The sequence below is a fragment of the Juglans microcarpa x Juglans regia genome, chromosome 2S (assembly GCF_004785595.1).
Source record: "Juglans microcarpa x Juglans regia isolate MS1-56 chromosome 2S, Jm3101_v1.0, whole genome shotgun sequence".
Taxonomy (NCBI): domain Eukaryota; kingdom Viridiplantae; phylum Streptophyta; class Magnoliopsida; order Fagales; family Juglandaceae; genus Juglans; species Juglans microcarpa x Juglans regia.
Genome location: NC_054597.1, coordinates 1,970,748 through 1,988,881, shown reverse-complemented (window position 1 = coordinate 1,988,881; position 18,134 = coordinate 1,970,748). Strand labels below are relative to the sequence as shown.

The 18,134-nt window shown below is 34.9% G+C and overlaps 2 protein-coding genes across 3 annotated transcripts; one reads left to right on the top strand and one right to left on the bottom strand.

Annotated features, from left to right (window-relative positions):
* Positions 1–2,192: 2,192 nt before the first annotated feature.
* On the top strand, positions 2,193–8,131 carry LOC121252740 (L-aspartate oxidase, chloroplastic). 2 transcript variants are annotated; one of them, XM_041152524.1, is made up of 9 exons: positions 2,193–2,357; positions 2,503–2,606; positions 3,282–3,423; positions 3,611–3,965; positions 4,669–4,911; positions 5,181–5,237; positions 5,344–5,424; positions 6,394–6,455; positions 6,939–8,131. In XM_041152524.1, exons 3-9 carry the CDS (start codon positions 3,290–3,292, stop codon positions 7,945–7,947), a joined length of 1,941 nt encoding a protein of 646 aa, XP_041008458.1. In that variant the 5' UTR covers positions 2,193–2,357; positions 2,503–2,606; positions 3,282–3,289; the 3' UTR covers positions 7,948–8,131. The 2 variants fall into 2 exon arrangements, with proteins under 2 accessions (XP_041008458.1, XP_041008457.1); XM_041152523.1 differs by having other exon boundaries at positions 3,279–3,423.
* Positions 8,132–8,646: 515 nt separating this feature from the next.
* Positions 8,647–11,962, bottom strand: LOC121252739 (protein KINESIN LIGHT CHAIN-RELATED 2-like). The gene is made up of 3 exons (XM_041152522.1): positions 11,662–11,962; positions 9,297–11,288; positions 8,647–9,079 (listed from the first exon to the last, which is right to left on the bottom strand). The coding sequence occupies exons 2-3, from the start codon at positions 11,282–11,284 to the stop codon at positions 8,866–8,868; spliced, it is 2,202 nt and encodes a 733-aa protein (XP_041008456.1). The 5' UTR covers positions 11,285–11,288; positions 11,662–11,962; the 3' UTR covers positions 8,647–8,865.
* Positions 11,963–18,134: the final 6,172 nt, after the last annotated feature.

Below are 18,134 nucleotides of genomic sequence, written 5' to 3'. Positions count from 1 at the left end.
CTAATATTATTTTTCTTTAAAATTTAGCCACACAAGGCAATATTATCTTTTCTTAGCAATCATACTAAATTATATAATATCTAGTCACACATGTAATCATATTTCATATAGGTTTATATGTGCAGTTATCTCATCTTATATAATCATTATAATTTTTTCAAACTCTTATACAAAATATAATAAACAATTCAAAATTTTTAAATTTTAAAACAAAAATAATATTATAATAATATTTTATTCAACTTTTAACAAAATATCTAATTTCATCGAAACTGCGTAACCAAACGATACCTAAATACATAATAACTTAAAACTTATCACATTAGTAAGCAAATAACCTACCACAATTTAGTGCACCATTCTAATATTCACATCATAATCAAATTTCAGCACCTTCACATGACAGATGAATCCAATATCCCATATTTCATTTTGTCTGCTGATTTTTTGCATAACTGAGAGGGCTAAAGGGATTTCACACATTTATCATGCTCATAAGTGTATTTCAAAAGAGGTGAAAAGGTGCTCTTACATATGCTAATTATATTTTAAAAAAAATATATAAGAAATTTAATTTTCCATGTCTTAATTATTAATATGCTGAAAATTATGATCTATCGACTACCTATAACCTCTATGTTGATACCATTTTGATACTATATTAATTATTATTTATCTCAAAAATTAAAATTACCTAAATGGAACAATTTAATTATCAAAGTACACGTTAAGAGGACTAGAAGCTTCATGCCGTTGCCATATAGGAATCTGGAAACGACAGTATTTGATCCTGGCTTCCCTTTAGATCCTAACACGAAAGCCAAATCCACGTGCCACCTTCCCAATGATTTTTCGCGAGAGGAGCATGTTTATGTTAAGAGTGGTGCTCCGCCTAACTAGCACCGCTTATTGTTACAACTAATTTTTTTTTGTTAATATATTTAAATTTTTTTAAAAAATAAAAAATGTAATAATACATTTAAAATTATTTTTTTAATCATTAAATAAAAATAAAAAATAATTTTTTTTCCAGAACGATCAAGTAGAGCATTAAGAATTTGTGGAAAAATCAGCTTTTTTCTTATGTTAAACATGTGATACAATTAAACATATGTTCATTTTTTTATTATTGTATTTAATAAGTATAGTAGAAAAATTAAAGGATAAAACATATAACTTGTTGTTATATTATATGGTCATTGATCAATGAGTATCTTGCATTAAATTTGTGGTTATGCATAAATATTATATTTGCCATGTGCTTATAACTTAATAATCTTTATCTTTTTCGTATATGAGATAGAAAAATGTTGACACTTAAGGTTAAATACATAAATTACATGTTTATTGAAACTAGTTAGATTCATATCATATTTTTATTAAAACTAGTGAATGAATTTATATTTTATACTCTTTTATACATGACATAAATACTTAATTTGCATTAGATATGCTTTTTTTAAAATTTTTTTTTTATCAACATTTAGATAACAAATCAACTTAGATTCCCTCCACCGGATGACAAGTGTGACAAAGTCCAACTTAGATGGAGAAATCCAATTTTGTTCAGAACTTCTTCATGCAATAGATACTCCCTTACGCAAATGAAGGATACAATGGCAATTAAATTAATAACAGATCAACCTGTCTTTCTTTCCTACTGATGTCAGGTCAGGTTCGAGGAAATTCTTCTCAATCTGCATCCTTACAGCGCTGGAAATTATTATTCTCCACCGACGCAATAAAAGAGAGTCAAAGAAGCAAAGTTGAGGAGGATCCCACGTCATTGGATGCTTTGGGTGGCTATGATCACTTTTTGAAGATTATGGTCCAGTGGCTCCTAAATAACCATGAATTTACCATGTGGGTGGGCGTCCTGTGCTTCAACAACTACCCTTTTCATGAACAAAAAAAAAAAAAAAAAAAAAAAAAATACACGACGACCTTTTTCTGACCAGGTGGACCGTCTCCTCGGTGTCAAAATCGTCATTCCAATATTCATTCCCACCCAATTAATCAGCAATTTAATTATTTCATGGCATAATATTGGGTTTTCCTGATTTTTTATTAATGTTTTGAGGAAATTTATTTAAAGTAATCGATAAATAAAATTATTTATAATGCTTGCAAAAAAAAGAAAAAGAAAAAGAAAAAGAAAGATATCAAGATTAAGATTATGAAGTCTTAATCACATGTAATAGTGCTGCATCTTACAAATCGAAACAACCGTTGCTAATGAGTTTAGAGGAGAAAAAACGAGAGAGAGGAAACATTGGCTGCACACATATATAGGAGGAGGATGGCGCCTCGAAGTACGGTGGTTCCTGAGCTAATACTGGATTTGTCGCATGCGAGACGTAGGCTTCCCCAATCCCTCCTCTCCTTTGGCGTTTCTTTACAAATTACTCCCACCCCATTTTTTGTTTGATTGTTATCTTTAATCTATACGAACAAATATTCTTGGGATCAATATGCGTTCTTTCTATTGTTTATTGGCTTCAGGTTTATCGTCTGAAAACAAGCGAAGAGACCCAGATATAAATTCATTTGTTTCCATTATCCTATAGGCAGACTTTATACAGTTTTGAGAGAGATACAATCTTTTTGTAAGTATTAAAAGCTCTTCTTTTACTCCTTTCCTTTCGCAGAGGGTTGAATTGAGGTTTAGGTGTTTGATTTAATATTCTGATGAGCTCTTGAATCTCTGGCACGTCTGTTTAACATGCCGGAGTTCGTTCGTCATTATCCATTTAAAAGGTTTTGTGCCGGTTTTCTGTCGTAACTACTCTTTTTGGATAATAGGTGGTTATGTTTTCGATGCGTGGATGCTGGGTTGTTGTTTACTTGGTGATGAGTTGTTGCTCTTTTCTACTTTGAATTGCTCCTTACATTTTTTTTTTTTAATGTATTTTCGTTGTTTCTGATTTTAGGGATGTCAATCATTTTTTTTTTTTTTTTTTTTTACTAATGTCTGGTTATGAAGTTCGATTTATTGTAAGCAATGCCTTGGGGGTAGCTTGTTATGAACGGGGAATGACATATTGACATGTACTTTCTTCCGTATAATAACTCTGAAAACTTGGATATGATGGCATTGGGCTGTGCAGATTGTGTTCAAAGAGATTGAAAAAAAAAGGAAAAGAGATTGTGCTCAGATGAAATACTTAGAATAATTAGAAGGGGAGGTGAAATCATTCAAGGGATAGATTGAAATAATAGTTCTATTCCCATTGATTTAATATTTTTTTAATGGTATTGATGCTGATTTTATCTGGCAGAAGTATTGCAAATGACTACTTGTACACCTGCTGGAAGCGGCAACTTGCATTCTAGTTTGGCACTAAGCAAGGGACGTGGTTGTAGAAAAACTTCTTGGGCGTCTGGTATAGCATTAAAGAGAAGTACACAGAAAGAGCTTTCATGGTACACATTGGGTTTCTGATATTTATGTTTTACAGAACTGCTTTTATTAATCTATAAACACAGCTCAGAAACTTATTTCATGATAGCACCGAGACAGTTCCATTGACTGTATATTATGTCTTTATTTTTTTTCTTACACACTCGCGTTCTGAATCTGTGGAATGCTTTTTTTGTCCTGATCTTCCAGGTCATGTAGTGTATCAAAATTCTTGCTGTTCCAAAGGTGTAATTTTTCCCAATCTCCATTTGGTGATAATCAGAAGCCCCTTAGAACTGTCACTTCATCTTGCTTGAGAGATGGTTCCACAAAGTATTTTGATTTTGCTGTCATTGGAAGTGGAGTTGCTGGCCTTCGTTACGCTCTTGAAGTTGCAAAACATGGAACTGTTGCTGTGATTACCAAGGATGAGCCTCATGAGAGCAACACAAACTATGCTCAAGGTGGTGTTAGTGCTGTGCTTTGCCCTTCAGATTCTGTGGAGAGTCACATGCACGACACAATCGTAGCTGGTGCTTATCTGTGTGATGAGGAGACTGTCAGAGTTAGTTTCAAAACTTGTGATTTTATTCTATACATATCATTCATTTCTGTGTTCTGATCTCTGGTATGAATTTATAGCATTGATATTTCAAGGGTCATGCTGCATGGCATATTTGTTTATAGTTCATGAGTGTCTGTTTGAGTCTATAAAAGAAAATAAAATTAACATGGAACACTCATATTGAAATATTACATGCATGATACATTATCCCATGCCCTCATTTTTTATTTTATTCTATACATATCATTCATTTCTGTGTTCTGATCTCTGGTATGAATTTATAGCATTGATATTTCAAGGGTCATGCTGCATGGCATATTTGTTTATAGCTCATGAGTGTCTGTTTGAGTCTATAAAAGAAAATAAAATTAACATGGAACACTCATATTGAAATATTACGTGCATGATACATTATCCCATGCCCTCATTTTTTGAACTCTATTAGAGTTAGTGCACTGAACTACAATTAATGCTCTTGATTTATATATGCTGAGATTTTTTTTAAAAGCTGAAAATGATATATTGTTTCTTTGAATAAGTTTGCATTAAATGAACATTTCCATTATGAAAAATAGAACCTGCAAACTTTGGGCATGTTATTTGGTTGTGTTTGCTCTCTCAATATTGTCTCATTGAGTGTCAATTACCATTGCCTCTTGCATAAATGGTTGAGCTTTTTATCAAGTTTGGTAATGTTATCCAGGTTGTCTGTACAGAAGGACCCGACAGAATCAGAGAATTGATTGCTATGGGTGCCTCATTCGATCATGGGGAAGATGGCAATTTGCATCTAGCAAGAGAGGGGGGGCATTCTCATCATAGAATTGTTCATGCTGCTGATATGACTGGAAGGGAGATTGAGCGTGCTCTACTAGAGGCAGTTGTCAACGATCCAAATATATCTGTTTTCGAACACCACTTTGCAGTAGATTTGCTAACTTGTCAGGTCACTTTTTCACAATATTTTATAATGTTTGTTTCACATTGCATTTTACATGCTCCCATATGGTACCCTTCTGTCGAATGATCTTAAAAAATAAAAATTAAGCATATCTTGGTTGTGGGTTTAAGACACTGTTTCAACATATGATATTAGCTGAATTTTCTTCTGGACTTCATTATTTTATCTGTGTCAATTTGACATACACAAACTTTGACACCACCATAGTTTGAATATCAGCATTCACTAAAGAGAGTCTTTTGCCAACATTGCAGGATGGTTCTGACACAGTATGTCTTGGTTTTGACACATTGAATACTGAAACATTAGAGGTGAAGAAAGAATTTACCTCTTAAAGTTTCTTAAATTCTATGTGGCAATATTTTTCCAAATATCAGTATCTATATTCTGCAACCTTTGCTGTTTTGTATTTTTCAGGTGATAAGGATTATTTCAATGGTGACTTTACTTGCATCAGGTGGTGCTGGACACATGTATCCGACAACTACAAATCCTCCGGTAAATGTTTTCACACTTCCACTGTATAATGTTGTAAGTGGGGTTTGACTCTCCAATTGCTTCTTAATGATGATGATGTTCTCATACATGGCCAGAATAAAAATCGTTTTTGTGTCTGAAAGAATTATTTCTTGTGGTTCTTTCAATGTCAATGTGTCAAAATCTATGATTCAAAATATTACAAAGATTTATATATGCATACATTACTTCTGATACATATATATATATATATATATATCAATTTAATTAAATAGATGCGTTGAACTTTTAATATTGTTGAAATCTTCGCTCACCGTAACACTTCTATTACTGTATAAAGTTTTAGAAACATGGAGTTTTGTCTTTGTGAAGTTACATCATCCTCTTCTAACTAATTTTTTTTGAAAGTTTCAAGGTCTAATCACATCTGAATTACAAGGTCACTTCATTCCCTTTTAAATCAAAATTTTGAAGCTTAAAAGTCTCATCAAATATGAATTTCATCAATCTTATGAGGCAGCAGTCAAGACAAGAATTCAGAAATTACTAATTTTGTCTTATTTTGAGTCAAGCAGAACAAACTGAACGAAAAACTGCAATACATAAAGCAGCAACAAAGAAAGTCATTTCACTAAAGTGATATTGATGGGATTCTTGACTTAGCAGGACAAAATTATACTCGGGTTCAACAGATAGTCTTGCATAGGTATAGAAAAAAATAAACCCGAGAAAGAGTATAAAGACACAATTAATCTTATCATTTGACGATATGGTAATAGATTCTCTTACTCTGTCTCTGTTTGTTATATTAATTTCATCCATTATTGTTGTAATACTCCGTTTAGCATTGTTCAGATACTACTATAATTCTACCTATATCTGGTGGATCCTGACTCCACGTGACAGTAAAACACCATCTAAAAGATCTAGCCTGTTTGATCACGAGTTTAATTCTCTGTTTTCTACTTTATGCTCAATTGGTTCTTACAGGTTGCCACTGGAGACGGAATGGCCATGGCCCATCGAGCTCAAGCTGTAATATCCAATATGGAGTGAGTAAATGTCTTTCAACTTTGTTTGAAATTATAAATTCTCCCGGATAAATGTCATACAAAACTGTTTCGAAGTAATCATGTAAGAATTCAGGAAGAATTTTGAAGATCCAAATTCAAACCCACAATGCCTATTTTTGTTACATTTGAATGTGCAAGGTCATCATTTGGGATGGTGAGCGGAATTGGGGAAATATATATATATATATATATATATATATAGCTCAATACTGGATAAGCTACTTTGCTCTTATATAGGGGCTTTGAAGAATGAAACCCATCCTTTTCGCCAATTTTGTTAGAGTAATTGCTTTAGCTTGTGATTTTAGATTTCCTAAATCAGGATTACACCTCTGCTTACATGGCCACAAATCATTTTAGTATTAGAAGATCTCGTTTACTGTGTAGACAATAGGATTTTATTTATCTTTATATATTGATATAATGGAAATTATATTTTCTTGGCATTATCTTGTTGCTCAGATTTGTGCAGTTCCACCCAACTGCCCTAGCTGACGAAGGCCTTCCCACGAAACCAGCCAAATCTCGAGAGAATGCATTTCTTATCACTGAAGCTGTTAGGGGTGATGGAGGCATTTTGTACAATTTAGGAATGGAAAGGTTCATGCCCTCGTATGATGAGAGAGCAGAACTTGCTCCCAGGGATGTAGTGGCAAGAAGTATAGATGACCAGCTTAAAAAGCGGAATGAGAAGTATGTGCTCCTAGATATAAGTCACAAACCCAGGGAAAAAATTCTCTCACACTTCCCCAACATTGCTGCTGAGTGCCTACAATGTGGCCTGGACATAACTCGCCAACCAATTCCAGTGGTTCCTGCAGCTCATTACATGTGCGGGGGTGTCCGTGCTGGACTCCAAGGGGAGACAAATGTGCGGGGCTTGTATGTGGCTGGTGAGGTTGCATGCACAGGTTTGCATGGAGCAAACCGACTTGCTAGTAACTCATTGCTTGAAGCGCTAGTTTTTGCAAGAAGAGCTGTCCAGCCCTCAATCGATCACATGAAGAGCTCCAAACATGATCCCAGCGCTTCAAATTGGTGGGCAAGACCAGTTGTTCCTTTGGCACTTGCAAGTGATGCTATGAGCAAAGTGGAAAAAATGACAAGGGAAGTAAGGAAAGAACTGCAATCAATCATGTGGGAATACGTGGGAATCGTTCGGTCAACAACAAGGCTGGAATTTGCAGAGCAAAAGATTGGTGAGCTGGAGGGGAAATGGGAGGATTACTTATTTCAACACGGTTGGGAGCCAACAATGGTGGGGCTTGAGGCTTGTGAAATGAGGAACCTTTTTTGTTGTGCAAAGCTCGTGATTAGCAGTGCCCTTGCTAGGCACGAAAGCCGTGGACTCCACTACACCATTGACTTCCCTCATCTGGAGGAAAGTAAGAGGCTGCCAACAATTATTTTCCCCTGTTCATCAGTCAAGAGTACCTGGAGTTCTCGACAACTATCCCGGCAGCCCTTATAGCAGTCAACAACTCAGCCGCGCTGGCAAGATTTGCATGTTTAGGTCTTTTAAGAATTTCTCATTGTTACGTTTATATGATCATAAATTTGATCATTTAAATTTAAAATAATTGCAAAAAGGTGACAAAATGATTATTACAATTCACTTGGGCACTTCAAAATTTGGAATACTTCCTCTTTCTTCACTTCCTCTCATTTCCTCTATGCTTAATTTATTATAATAAATTTCATGAAAAATATTACAATCACATTAGCAAGTTATATCTGAAAGTTAAACCGAGGTAGGTTGAGAGAGTGTGTCTTTGAAATCTTGTCTTCTATCGTTAGAGTAAGTTGAAGAAGCTTCATGATAGGATAGTTCTCAGTCAAAATAACTTTCAGAGAAAGGGAAGGGCAAGGATGCTATTAGATGCTTGTTGAGTTTCAGTTGATCAATCAAAATTGCATGACAATATTTACAGGTCTTTCACCTCAAGACAATTGCAGCCCAACTACCGCCACCAAGTGTTTAAGCGCCATAGTGGTGACGGAGCGGCAGAATCGAGCATCATAGATGTTATATAACAGCTCCTGGGTGTTGAAATCGTGAAGATTTGCAGAACAAACTAATTGGCTGTTGCACCAATCATAGAAAATGAAGTTCTATCAACTTTGAAATTGATAAAAACGATGTCACACCATAATGTCGATTAAAAAAATGTGACAGAAAGCTCATCAATTAATGTGCAAGAAAATATGAATGCGACTTCTGTTGACACCTGATACCTGAGTAGACAATTTGAACCAGAATCTCCTCCTAGCTCCTATTATTGTTTGATTATTTTTCCCAATTTGCCAAACACCAATCTAACAAAACAACCACACCTAAACCCTCTTGTGAAAGATATTTTACAAAGAAGCATATGTACACCAATCATCATTACAATACCATAATACCATTGTCATTTATGATCTCAGGGTTGGTGTCAAGCAGTGCAACCAGTGATATGGTTTTCCTGTTCCGGACTCTGCCTGCTTCTCTCAACAACTCTGCTAACCTCCGCCTCTCATCTTCCACGTCGGGATTTGCTGTTCCAAGCTTCTCTTCTCTCATGCCAACGAGATGTTCCAAAATTCCAATGGCATCATCCAGCCTGTCAAATTTCAAGTTGAAAAGCACAGAGATAATGTTATGAAGAATAGGTAAACTTAAGCAGTGCTTGGATTGTGCATACACCGTGTCATATACTGTGTTGATGGCCAAAAACACGAAGCAGAGGAAGAAGATCAGAGGCAGGCAATACCTTAACAGTGCAACACAATAAAAACTCACATCAATCAGTTTGCTAAAAAGTAACAAAAGAATGATACCTGCCCATTGCGTCGTAAGTGCCAGCAAGATTGCTATAGACCCCTAGTGTATCGGGGTGATATGGCCCATATTCCTTTTCCAGAATACTCCTCGCTTCTTCAAAAAAATCTGCAGCCTCGTTTATTGCATAGCGCTGCACGCAGGCAAGTCCCATTTGGTTAAGAGCAATCCCAAACAGTGGAGATTTCTTCTCTCCACTCACCCGAAATTTCGAAATGGCACTTTTCAAAGAGTTGTAAGATTCGGTGTAGTTCCCCATCATAAAATACATGACCCCCATCTGGGCCTCAATTCCTGCAACTGTGTTTTGTTGACCTGGGGCATCACCAAATATTTTTGAAGCCTTCTTGAGTAGCTTTTGTGCCAGTTCCAATTCATTCATGGATTGATAGATAGCTGAAACATCAATAAGACCACTAGCAATCACTTCTGAGGGGATCCCAGGATTTCGCTTTCTATAGATTCGAAGTGCATTTCCACAATAGGATTTAGATTCCTTGAACTTCCCGATCTTATGGTACAAGTCAGCCAAACGCACAAAAACTGAGGCAACGGCGGGATGATTCTCTCCTTTAGCTGATTTAAAGACTGTGACTGCTTTTTGATAAGAAAAGACTGCTTCGTCATACCGAGCCAAGGATAGATACGCATCTCCAATGCTGCAATCAATTGAAGCCACATCTATATCCTGGCCATTGGCTGCCATGGCCATGCTTGCTAAAACATAGTGCTCAAGAGCAGCTTCATAGTCTCCCTTTGCGTCACAGATCAGTCCCATGAGCCTCCTATCTGCTACTTCTTCGAGAGAAGCAGGAAAACCATTCTCACTGTGGATATCAAGAGCCATCTGGCAATGCTTCTCGGCCTCATCAAACTGCAATGCTTGAACATGGGCCTCTGCTATATAGCGACACGTCTCACCACATCGAGGGTCTGTTTCTCCCAATACTTGCCTTTGGATTTCAAGACCTGCTGTATAAAACAGAATTGAATTCTCAATCTGACCAAGCATTGCATAAGTATCACCTAACTGCATGCATCCAGCAAACTTAGCTAGCGCATCATTTTGGCCATCCTCTATCACAGGGATGTCAATTGAGCGCTCGAGAACCGGAATTGCTTCGTTGTATTGGCCTAAGCTGCAGTATATTACTGCTATAACATGCAAACACATGACCAGCCCCAAACTGGGCTTCCCATTTGCACATATCTCAAAAGACTTCAATGCCCGAAGAGCCAATTCAAGAGCTTTCTGAGGATTTTCACCAGAAGAGATCATACCCCTACTTTGTTTAAGCAAGAACGGGCCCAGGTCGGGGTTATCTAGTCCTGCCTCAAGAGGATCCTCAAATCCATCCTGAAATTTTGCTCCCAGTAAAGCAACATTTCTCTGCTTTTTAATAGCAAAAATTGCATTTATTGTACTTGAATTCTTCTCATACCTCTTATCAATTGGAGGCCTCTCATGTGAAGATTTACTCCGAGTACTTGATTTTGCTAATGCTCCAGGGTCCATTTGCAAGCGCGGAAGCTGCTTAGAACTCGTAGATTGAGTCTTAGCCTTCTTGGTTGACTTTTTAGTCATGGACCCGTTTTCTTTCTCTGGGGTCAAGTCCCCTCCATTACTCCTCTGCTTATTTTCTGTGAGCACCTCCTTTGTTACCTCAAATTCCTCACTAGCTCCAACAAGATGACGCAATTCTGAATCAATCCTTGATTCCCACCCGTATGACACAAAGCTGGCCCTCGAGGGTGACTGATCAGAGCTCTGCATCTCACAGACATTGTGATACAGCTGCTCGATAGAGGTGTCGATCGCCCCATCAGCAGCAAGATAAATGGAGTCACTTCGAGCACTTTGTGAACTCAATGAACTTCTTGTAGAGCCTTGCTGGGTATACCCTTCCTGATTTGATGCGTGGCTGCCACTGGATTCGTGCTCTGCCTCACCAACCCCATATACAGCATCCATAGCTAATCCAGGCATCAACCTAGTATGGAATAGTGAGATAAAACAGAAAACAAACGCAGTTATCAGAGAGGAATAACAAAGTAGAGCTGTACAGTATTTAAGAATGAATCCTAGCTGCGAAGCCTCCCATTCGCACATCCCAAATTATTGTTCCTATTCCTGAACTATGTTCCCAAAATTATAATAACATATGATTTTATCAGGCGCATGAAAAATCATATAATGAAAACCCAGAAAAGAATGCAATTCGACAGTTTAGCTAGTGGGTTCCTTGCCAACTTGATAAGTACTTGTAATTCAATGATCAAGAACCAGACATTGAGGAACAACACATAAATCCATTGAAAATTTTGAAACAGTAACACAGACACCAAACTGAGTTAGAAATATACCTTAATAATGTGCCAAGAAAAAGAAATCAAAGAGGGTTAGACTTTTCAAGTTCTCTGGGTGTTATGTGCAGGCAGAAAGAGAGAGGATAGGCATGGGGAGGGGATTGCCTCTGAATGCTTAAATACGAGATATGGAGGTGGAATTATATATGAATGAAGGGAGGGGACAAAAATGGGTGAATTGTTAGAGAAAATATATGCATAGGCGTGGGGTTGCAGAGTTTGGAAGTCGAAGCAATGAGGAAGGCGACCTCTCTCCCACCCGCATCCCAAATCCCTCGGCCTTGGGGGATTCAAAAGCAAATACATACAAATAGTTGGATATTAAAGTAATTAACCATAATTTCGCGGTGATAGTTAGCAAAGCAACTTGGCGGGATTAACGGCTTTTCAACTCCAAAAGGACGTGTGGAAATGATAGGCTGACAGCGCCTTTGTCCCATTTAAAGAATTTCTTTCCGAAATTACAACGTGTCAAAAGCAGGTTTCAGCTTTTTTGTTTAATGTAGTCCAATGATTGGATGCTTTTGCAGGGTAACAGCCGTACAAATTCTCGTAAAAAAAGTAGATTTTATTTTTAAAAAATATATAAAAATATATATTTTTTATTAATGAAATGATTTTTTAATGAGAGTAGGGCTACTAGATAGGTCAAATGTGTTTTTTTTTTTTTTTATATTTTTTTAACATATTTAAATATTAAAAAAATATTAATACCTTAAAAATTATTTTCTTAATTGTTAAGTAAAAAAATTAAATACACAAACGATTAAAATGAAGAACAAAGTAAAAAGATAATCTAGCATTTTATTTTTAATAAATGACTAAGATAATTTATCTATTTAAGATTTGAAATTATCATTATTTTTTTATTTTTTTTTATATTTTTATTATGCAGAGGGCCCAGAACCGGACGGCTGTGTAGGCCGTTTGGGCCCACTTTGCATAAGGGCTTCTTTAGTTCTTTTACCACTATTGTGATTTATGTATTATTTTATTTTTATAATGAACGGTGTTACGTCAATCAATCCCAACTCTCGCTGCGAGTTATTGTTACGTATAATTGGTATTTTATCTTTTTATTATTTTTTTACATGTATTTTGTAATACTTTTAAATATTTTTTTAAAAAATAAAAAAAATATAATATTATTAAAAAATACTTACTTAATCATTAAGTAAAAACAAAAATAAAAAAATAAAATAAAGAATTCTAGTGATAAGAACTAGTAGTGAAAGTATCATTTTCTTTTGATAATACTTTCTCTTATAAGATTGATCATCTTAGGTCTTGTTTGTTTTCATAACTCCTCTAAATTCATCTCATCTCATTTGATTTAATCATTATGATTTTTCTAAATTTTCACAAAAAAAAAAAACAATTCAACTTTTTCAAATATTAAAATAAAAATAATATTAAGAAAATATATTCTAATAATATTTTATTCAATTTTTAACTTTAATATCAACTTATCTCATCTTATATGTAAAAACAAACGAGTCTTAGTCATGCATGTTTCACTCTAAAGAGAGTACTGATGTGAATAAGTAATTATCACTTAAAAATATGAATATAACTTCTATTTAATCCGCTTTAATCTTTAATTAGGTAGAGAAAGATCACTAAAATTGTTCGAGATAAATAGTCATGATTTAACAAATATTTCTTTAGAAACCTGAAACTATATATATATATATATATTATAAACATTAATTTCTCAATAGTATGATAAGGATATTAGAAAGCCCGAGTACAAAGAATTATTGGAGTCATAATTGCCAATTGGAAGCCATATTAATTAATTATAAGCCGACTGCAACTTTCTAAGGTCCAAAACGGAGAACTTGGAAATATCACAACCATAATAAATTATATTCTACTCTTATTAAAGAATATATATAAGAGAGGGAATCCACGTAGGGTGATTAACTAACAGTCATGTGATATCTCATATGATAAGGATAAGAGTATGTAGTGTATGAGATATCACATTACTTGAGAAGGAGAAATTTTTACTTTTTATAAGATTCCAATAGAACTCCAATTGTATCATTAACTAGTCATTTTTTAGTATAAGTCATGTAGTTTGAACCTTCCATTGGGGAGTTAAAAAAAAGTCATGTAGAAACAAAAAACAACATTATAAATAAGTTAGAAACGCATTTTTTACAACAACATTGAAGACACAAAAGAGACATGATGACTGGTCACAAACTAGTGTAAATTATGTGCTTCATTTGATCTACTTTACAATAAAACTAATTAAGTTTACGATTTAAGATATTACATCAAACTATATCAGACATTTGTAAGTTTATTTTTATGAAATCATTTTATGGCTAAAACATTTATCTTTCTATAAATAAAATTATCCTAATTCATAACAACAGTGTACATGCATTATGATGGTGCAACGCCCTGCTTAGTGGTTATAAGGACCCAACGACATTGATGAGAGTTTAAATTGGCCAGCCATGGGTTTGTGTCAAACATAAATTAAAAGATTAGTCTAAAATATCACAGGGTGGGGCTACTATATATAATAGCTTGATACATAGGTTGGTGCTTATGGTTCGCAATTATTGAGCAAAAAGCTGTATCAGAAAACATTGAATACGATTATATATATAACAATATTAATGATTTTAGAGCTAATTAATAAGTATATATTTTTCCTGCATAACATGATCAATAATAATTAATAACGAATTAAGTTGATCATGATCATGGACCCACGAATTTCATAGTGGGGAATCTAAAATTGATCATGCACCAACCATCAATTAAAGTTAATTAAATGTTTATTAATTACGTACGCCTAAAATTAATTAATTAATATGTTCTTCGAATTGCGTGGATGATCTGTCTCATCTTCAACAGCAACAACGAGACACCACACCCACCAGAGAAATGAGAAATAATTGAAACCAATAAGTGAATTAAAAGATGCAGGCCAGCAGCTAGGGCACTAGTAGTACTACTACGTACTAGTACTGCCTATAAATTACTACTAATCATGTTATATTCAAAACTAAACTGTGCGTGGATGCATGGGATGTTGCTTGATCGTTTTCCTCCTTTATATATATATATATATATATGATGCCTGCACATGCACTTTTCATATATATTAATATTTCCAATATTTTTTGCACCTGCAGGCCAGATGGAGTTTCTTATATATGACTATTCCGCCATTACTTTCAAATGTAGTGGAAGCAGCTGCATGCAGGTACGTAAATTCTGAAAATTCCATCCCAATGATTATTTTTTTTTTATCCCCTGAGCAAAACTAATTAATTCTACATGCATTCTGCTTGCTTAATTCCTAGCGAGCATTGATTGAAATGGCCGGGAGTATCTTGCCAATTTTGCTGACAATCATTCATGAACTCGACGTACGTTGAGTCTACATGTTATGTGCATATACATATACATACATAGATACATACATATATATTTATATATATATATATGTGGCATGTTCCTATACCACCAGTCGTCTGTCTAACCCTAGATCGATCAGTAGTACTACGTACTTGTGGTTAGAATTTATCCAAAGGGAATAAAGCTGCCAGTTGGCCGGAGATCAGGACTAGGATATATAGAAGAATCCTGTTTTTTCACGTGTGGCTTCAATGAAAAACACTCATAACAGCTCGTGTGTATGTTTATGATCATTTTTTGGTCAGATAAGCATTATTTAAAAAAAGGTTCCGTTTCTGCTCAGAAAAAAAAAAAAAATGGTAAAAGAGAGATTCTTTGTGTCTTTTCAGTTTGACTTTTGATTGTTGAAAGATTTTGTTGGCGTATGAAGATCTAAAGGTCAATGAAAGTTTCTTCGTATGAAGATCTGGCCTTTCTTACCACTGAGAAGGTATGGAAATGGTGGGGACGAAGAAAAAGAAGACGATCATGTTATGGACTATAAACCATGCATGTATATATGGACCACAATCACAAATTAGTAACAATTTCTTTAAAATTCTAAAAATTCATCATTTAACTCTTGAAAAAAAAAATTAAAATACGTCTTTTGGCCTTCTCAAAATCTAAATTAAAGAACTCTCAAGTCTCTCATAATAAATCTGTCCGGTATGGTGCTCGGTTTTAGTGTGGGTGAAACTCCTTGCTTCTGAACCCAAAGTCAAGAGGATGTCTATGCAAGATTTAAAAATATTGTCAAGGTTGGAGATACTGTTGGAGTTTACAAAATCATATAGAAGGTCTGGAGTTAAAAGCTCAAGAAGCCAAACAGAAACAAAAGGCTGACGTTCATGAAATTAGTAGTTAAGTTAGTTATCCAAATATGAGTATTAGTGGTCCAGATGGCAAGCTGTAAATGGTCATTGTATCTATATAAACAAACTGATTGTATAGCATTTTTAAATTCGATTGATCAAGTAATGAGAAGTACTGATTGCATTCTCCTTCTATAGTTTCTCTGTTTTTCTATATTTTACATGTTATCATCGTGTATGAAATTTCTGCTGCCCTCTTCAAGTTTTTTTTTTCCTTTCTTTCTCTTCATTTCTTTTGAAAATCTTTCTATTTCTTTCCTGCTTCTATGGCGGATTCTAATTCTGACTCTACTGAAAATTCATCTTCAAGAAATAGTGATAATTCTTCAAAAAATCCATCGGATGATTCTTCAAGTTACTATTACTTGCACCCTTCGGATAATCCTGGAGCACTCTTAGTTTCTGGGATCTTTACTGGTGAGAACTATGTTGCATGGAGTAGAGCTATCTCTATTGCTCTTACAGTAAAAAACAAGATTGCATTCATAGATGGTACTCTGCCTCAATCCAATCTTAGAGATTCTCATATTCGAACTACTTGGTTGAGAGCCAACAATCTTGTTTTATCTTGGCTTATGAATTCCATAGCCAAAGAGATTCGTGGAAGTCTACTATATTTCACAAGTGCATATGACATTTGGGAAGAACTCAAGACAAGGTATCTTCGAAGTGATAGTCCAAGAGTCTTTACTCTAGAAAAGTCTCTTAGTTCTATCTCTCAAACATCAAGATCTGTTACCGAGTATTTTAATGAATTCAAGACCCTCTGGGATGAATACATTAGTTACAGACCAATTCCAACTTGCAGATGTGGAATGCTTGACAAATGTTTTTGCAATCTTTTACAAAACTTCACAGAAAGGCAACAATCTGATTACGTGATGAAGTTTCTCATTGGCCTGCATGATTCTTATTCTATGATAAGAAGTCAATTACTTCTCCAATAACCTTTGCCTTCTATGAACAAAGTGTTTTCTCTACTACTGCAAGAAGAAAGCCAAAGATTATTAACTAATACTATTGGCATTTCCATCGACTCTCATGCAATGGTTGCTACACAAACACATAAACCAGTTGCTACAAATGGTACTCGGTTCACAAAGTCAAAAGCAAAAGTAGATGTCAATTGTTCTCACTGTGGATACATTGGATCTTGCAAACAAATGCTTCCAATTAATTGGATACCCACCTGGATGGAAAGGCCACGAGGCAAGAGAGTTTTTCCCACTCAACATGGAAATCCAAACACTAGATTGCCTACTGCAAATATTACTTCTTCTGTGGAGTCAGATTCAAGTATCTCAAATATATTTTCTCAAGAGCAAATTCAAAACCTGCTTTCCCTTGCAAATAACTTATCCCATACACACATAAATCCTAACTCCACAACAAACATTGCTTCTACCTCAGGTATTATATTTTGTCACATTGCTTATGTTGGCAAAAATAATTATCCATGGATTCTTGATACAAAAGCAACAGATCATATGATCTGTTCTCCACATCTTTTCAATACCATTTCTTTACCTAGAAAATCATCTATGGTCCATTTACCAAATGGCCAATCTGTTCCAATTGCCTTCACTGAAAATGTAAATTTCTCATCTGATATAATCTTACATAATGCCCTTTACATTCCTTCATTCAATGTTAATCTCATATTTGCTTCAAAACTCACTAAAGATAATTCTATTGGATTATTTTTCTTTCAATCCAAATGCATTTTGCAGAACCTACACAGCTGGAAGATGATTGGGCTTGCTGAACTGAAGTCTGGCCTATACCATCTACAACAACTTTCTGCTCAAGAAAGGAGTAAACTTGATTTGACTTGTGCGCCTTCTGTTTCCTTAGGAAATAATTGTAACATTCATGCTGATATTTGGCATCTTCGACTGGGACATCTTCCATCTACCAGATTAAAGATCATTAGTCAAATAGATTCCAATGTACTAGCAAATCAAAATCATATCTGTGAAGTCTATCCTTTAGCCAAACAGAAAAGGCTACCATTCTCTGTATCAAATGGCTATTCAAATAAACCATTTCAATTAGTCCATTGCGATATTTGGGGTCCCTTCTCAACTATTTCATATTCTGACTTCAATTACTTCCTAACAATTGTAGATGACTATACAAGATTCACTTGGTTTTATCTCATAAAAACCAAAA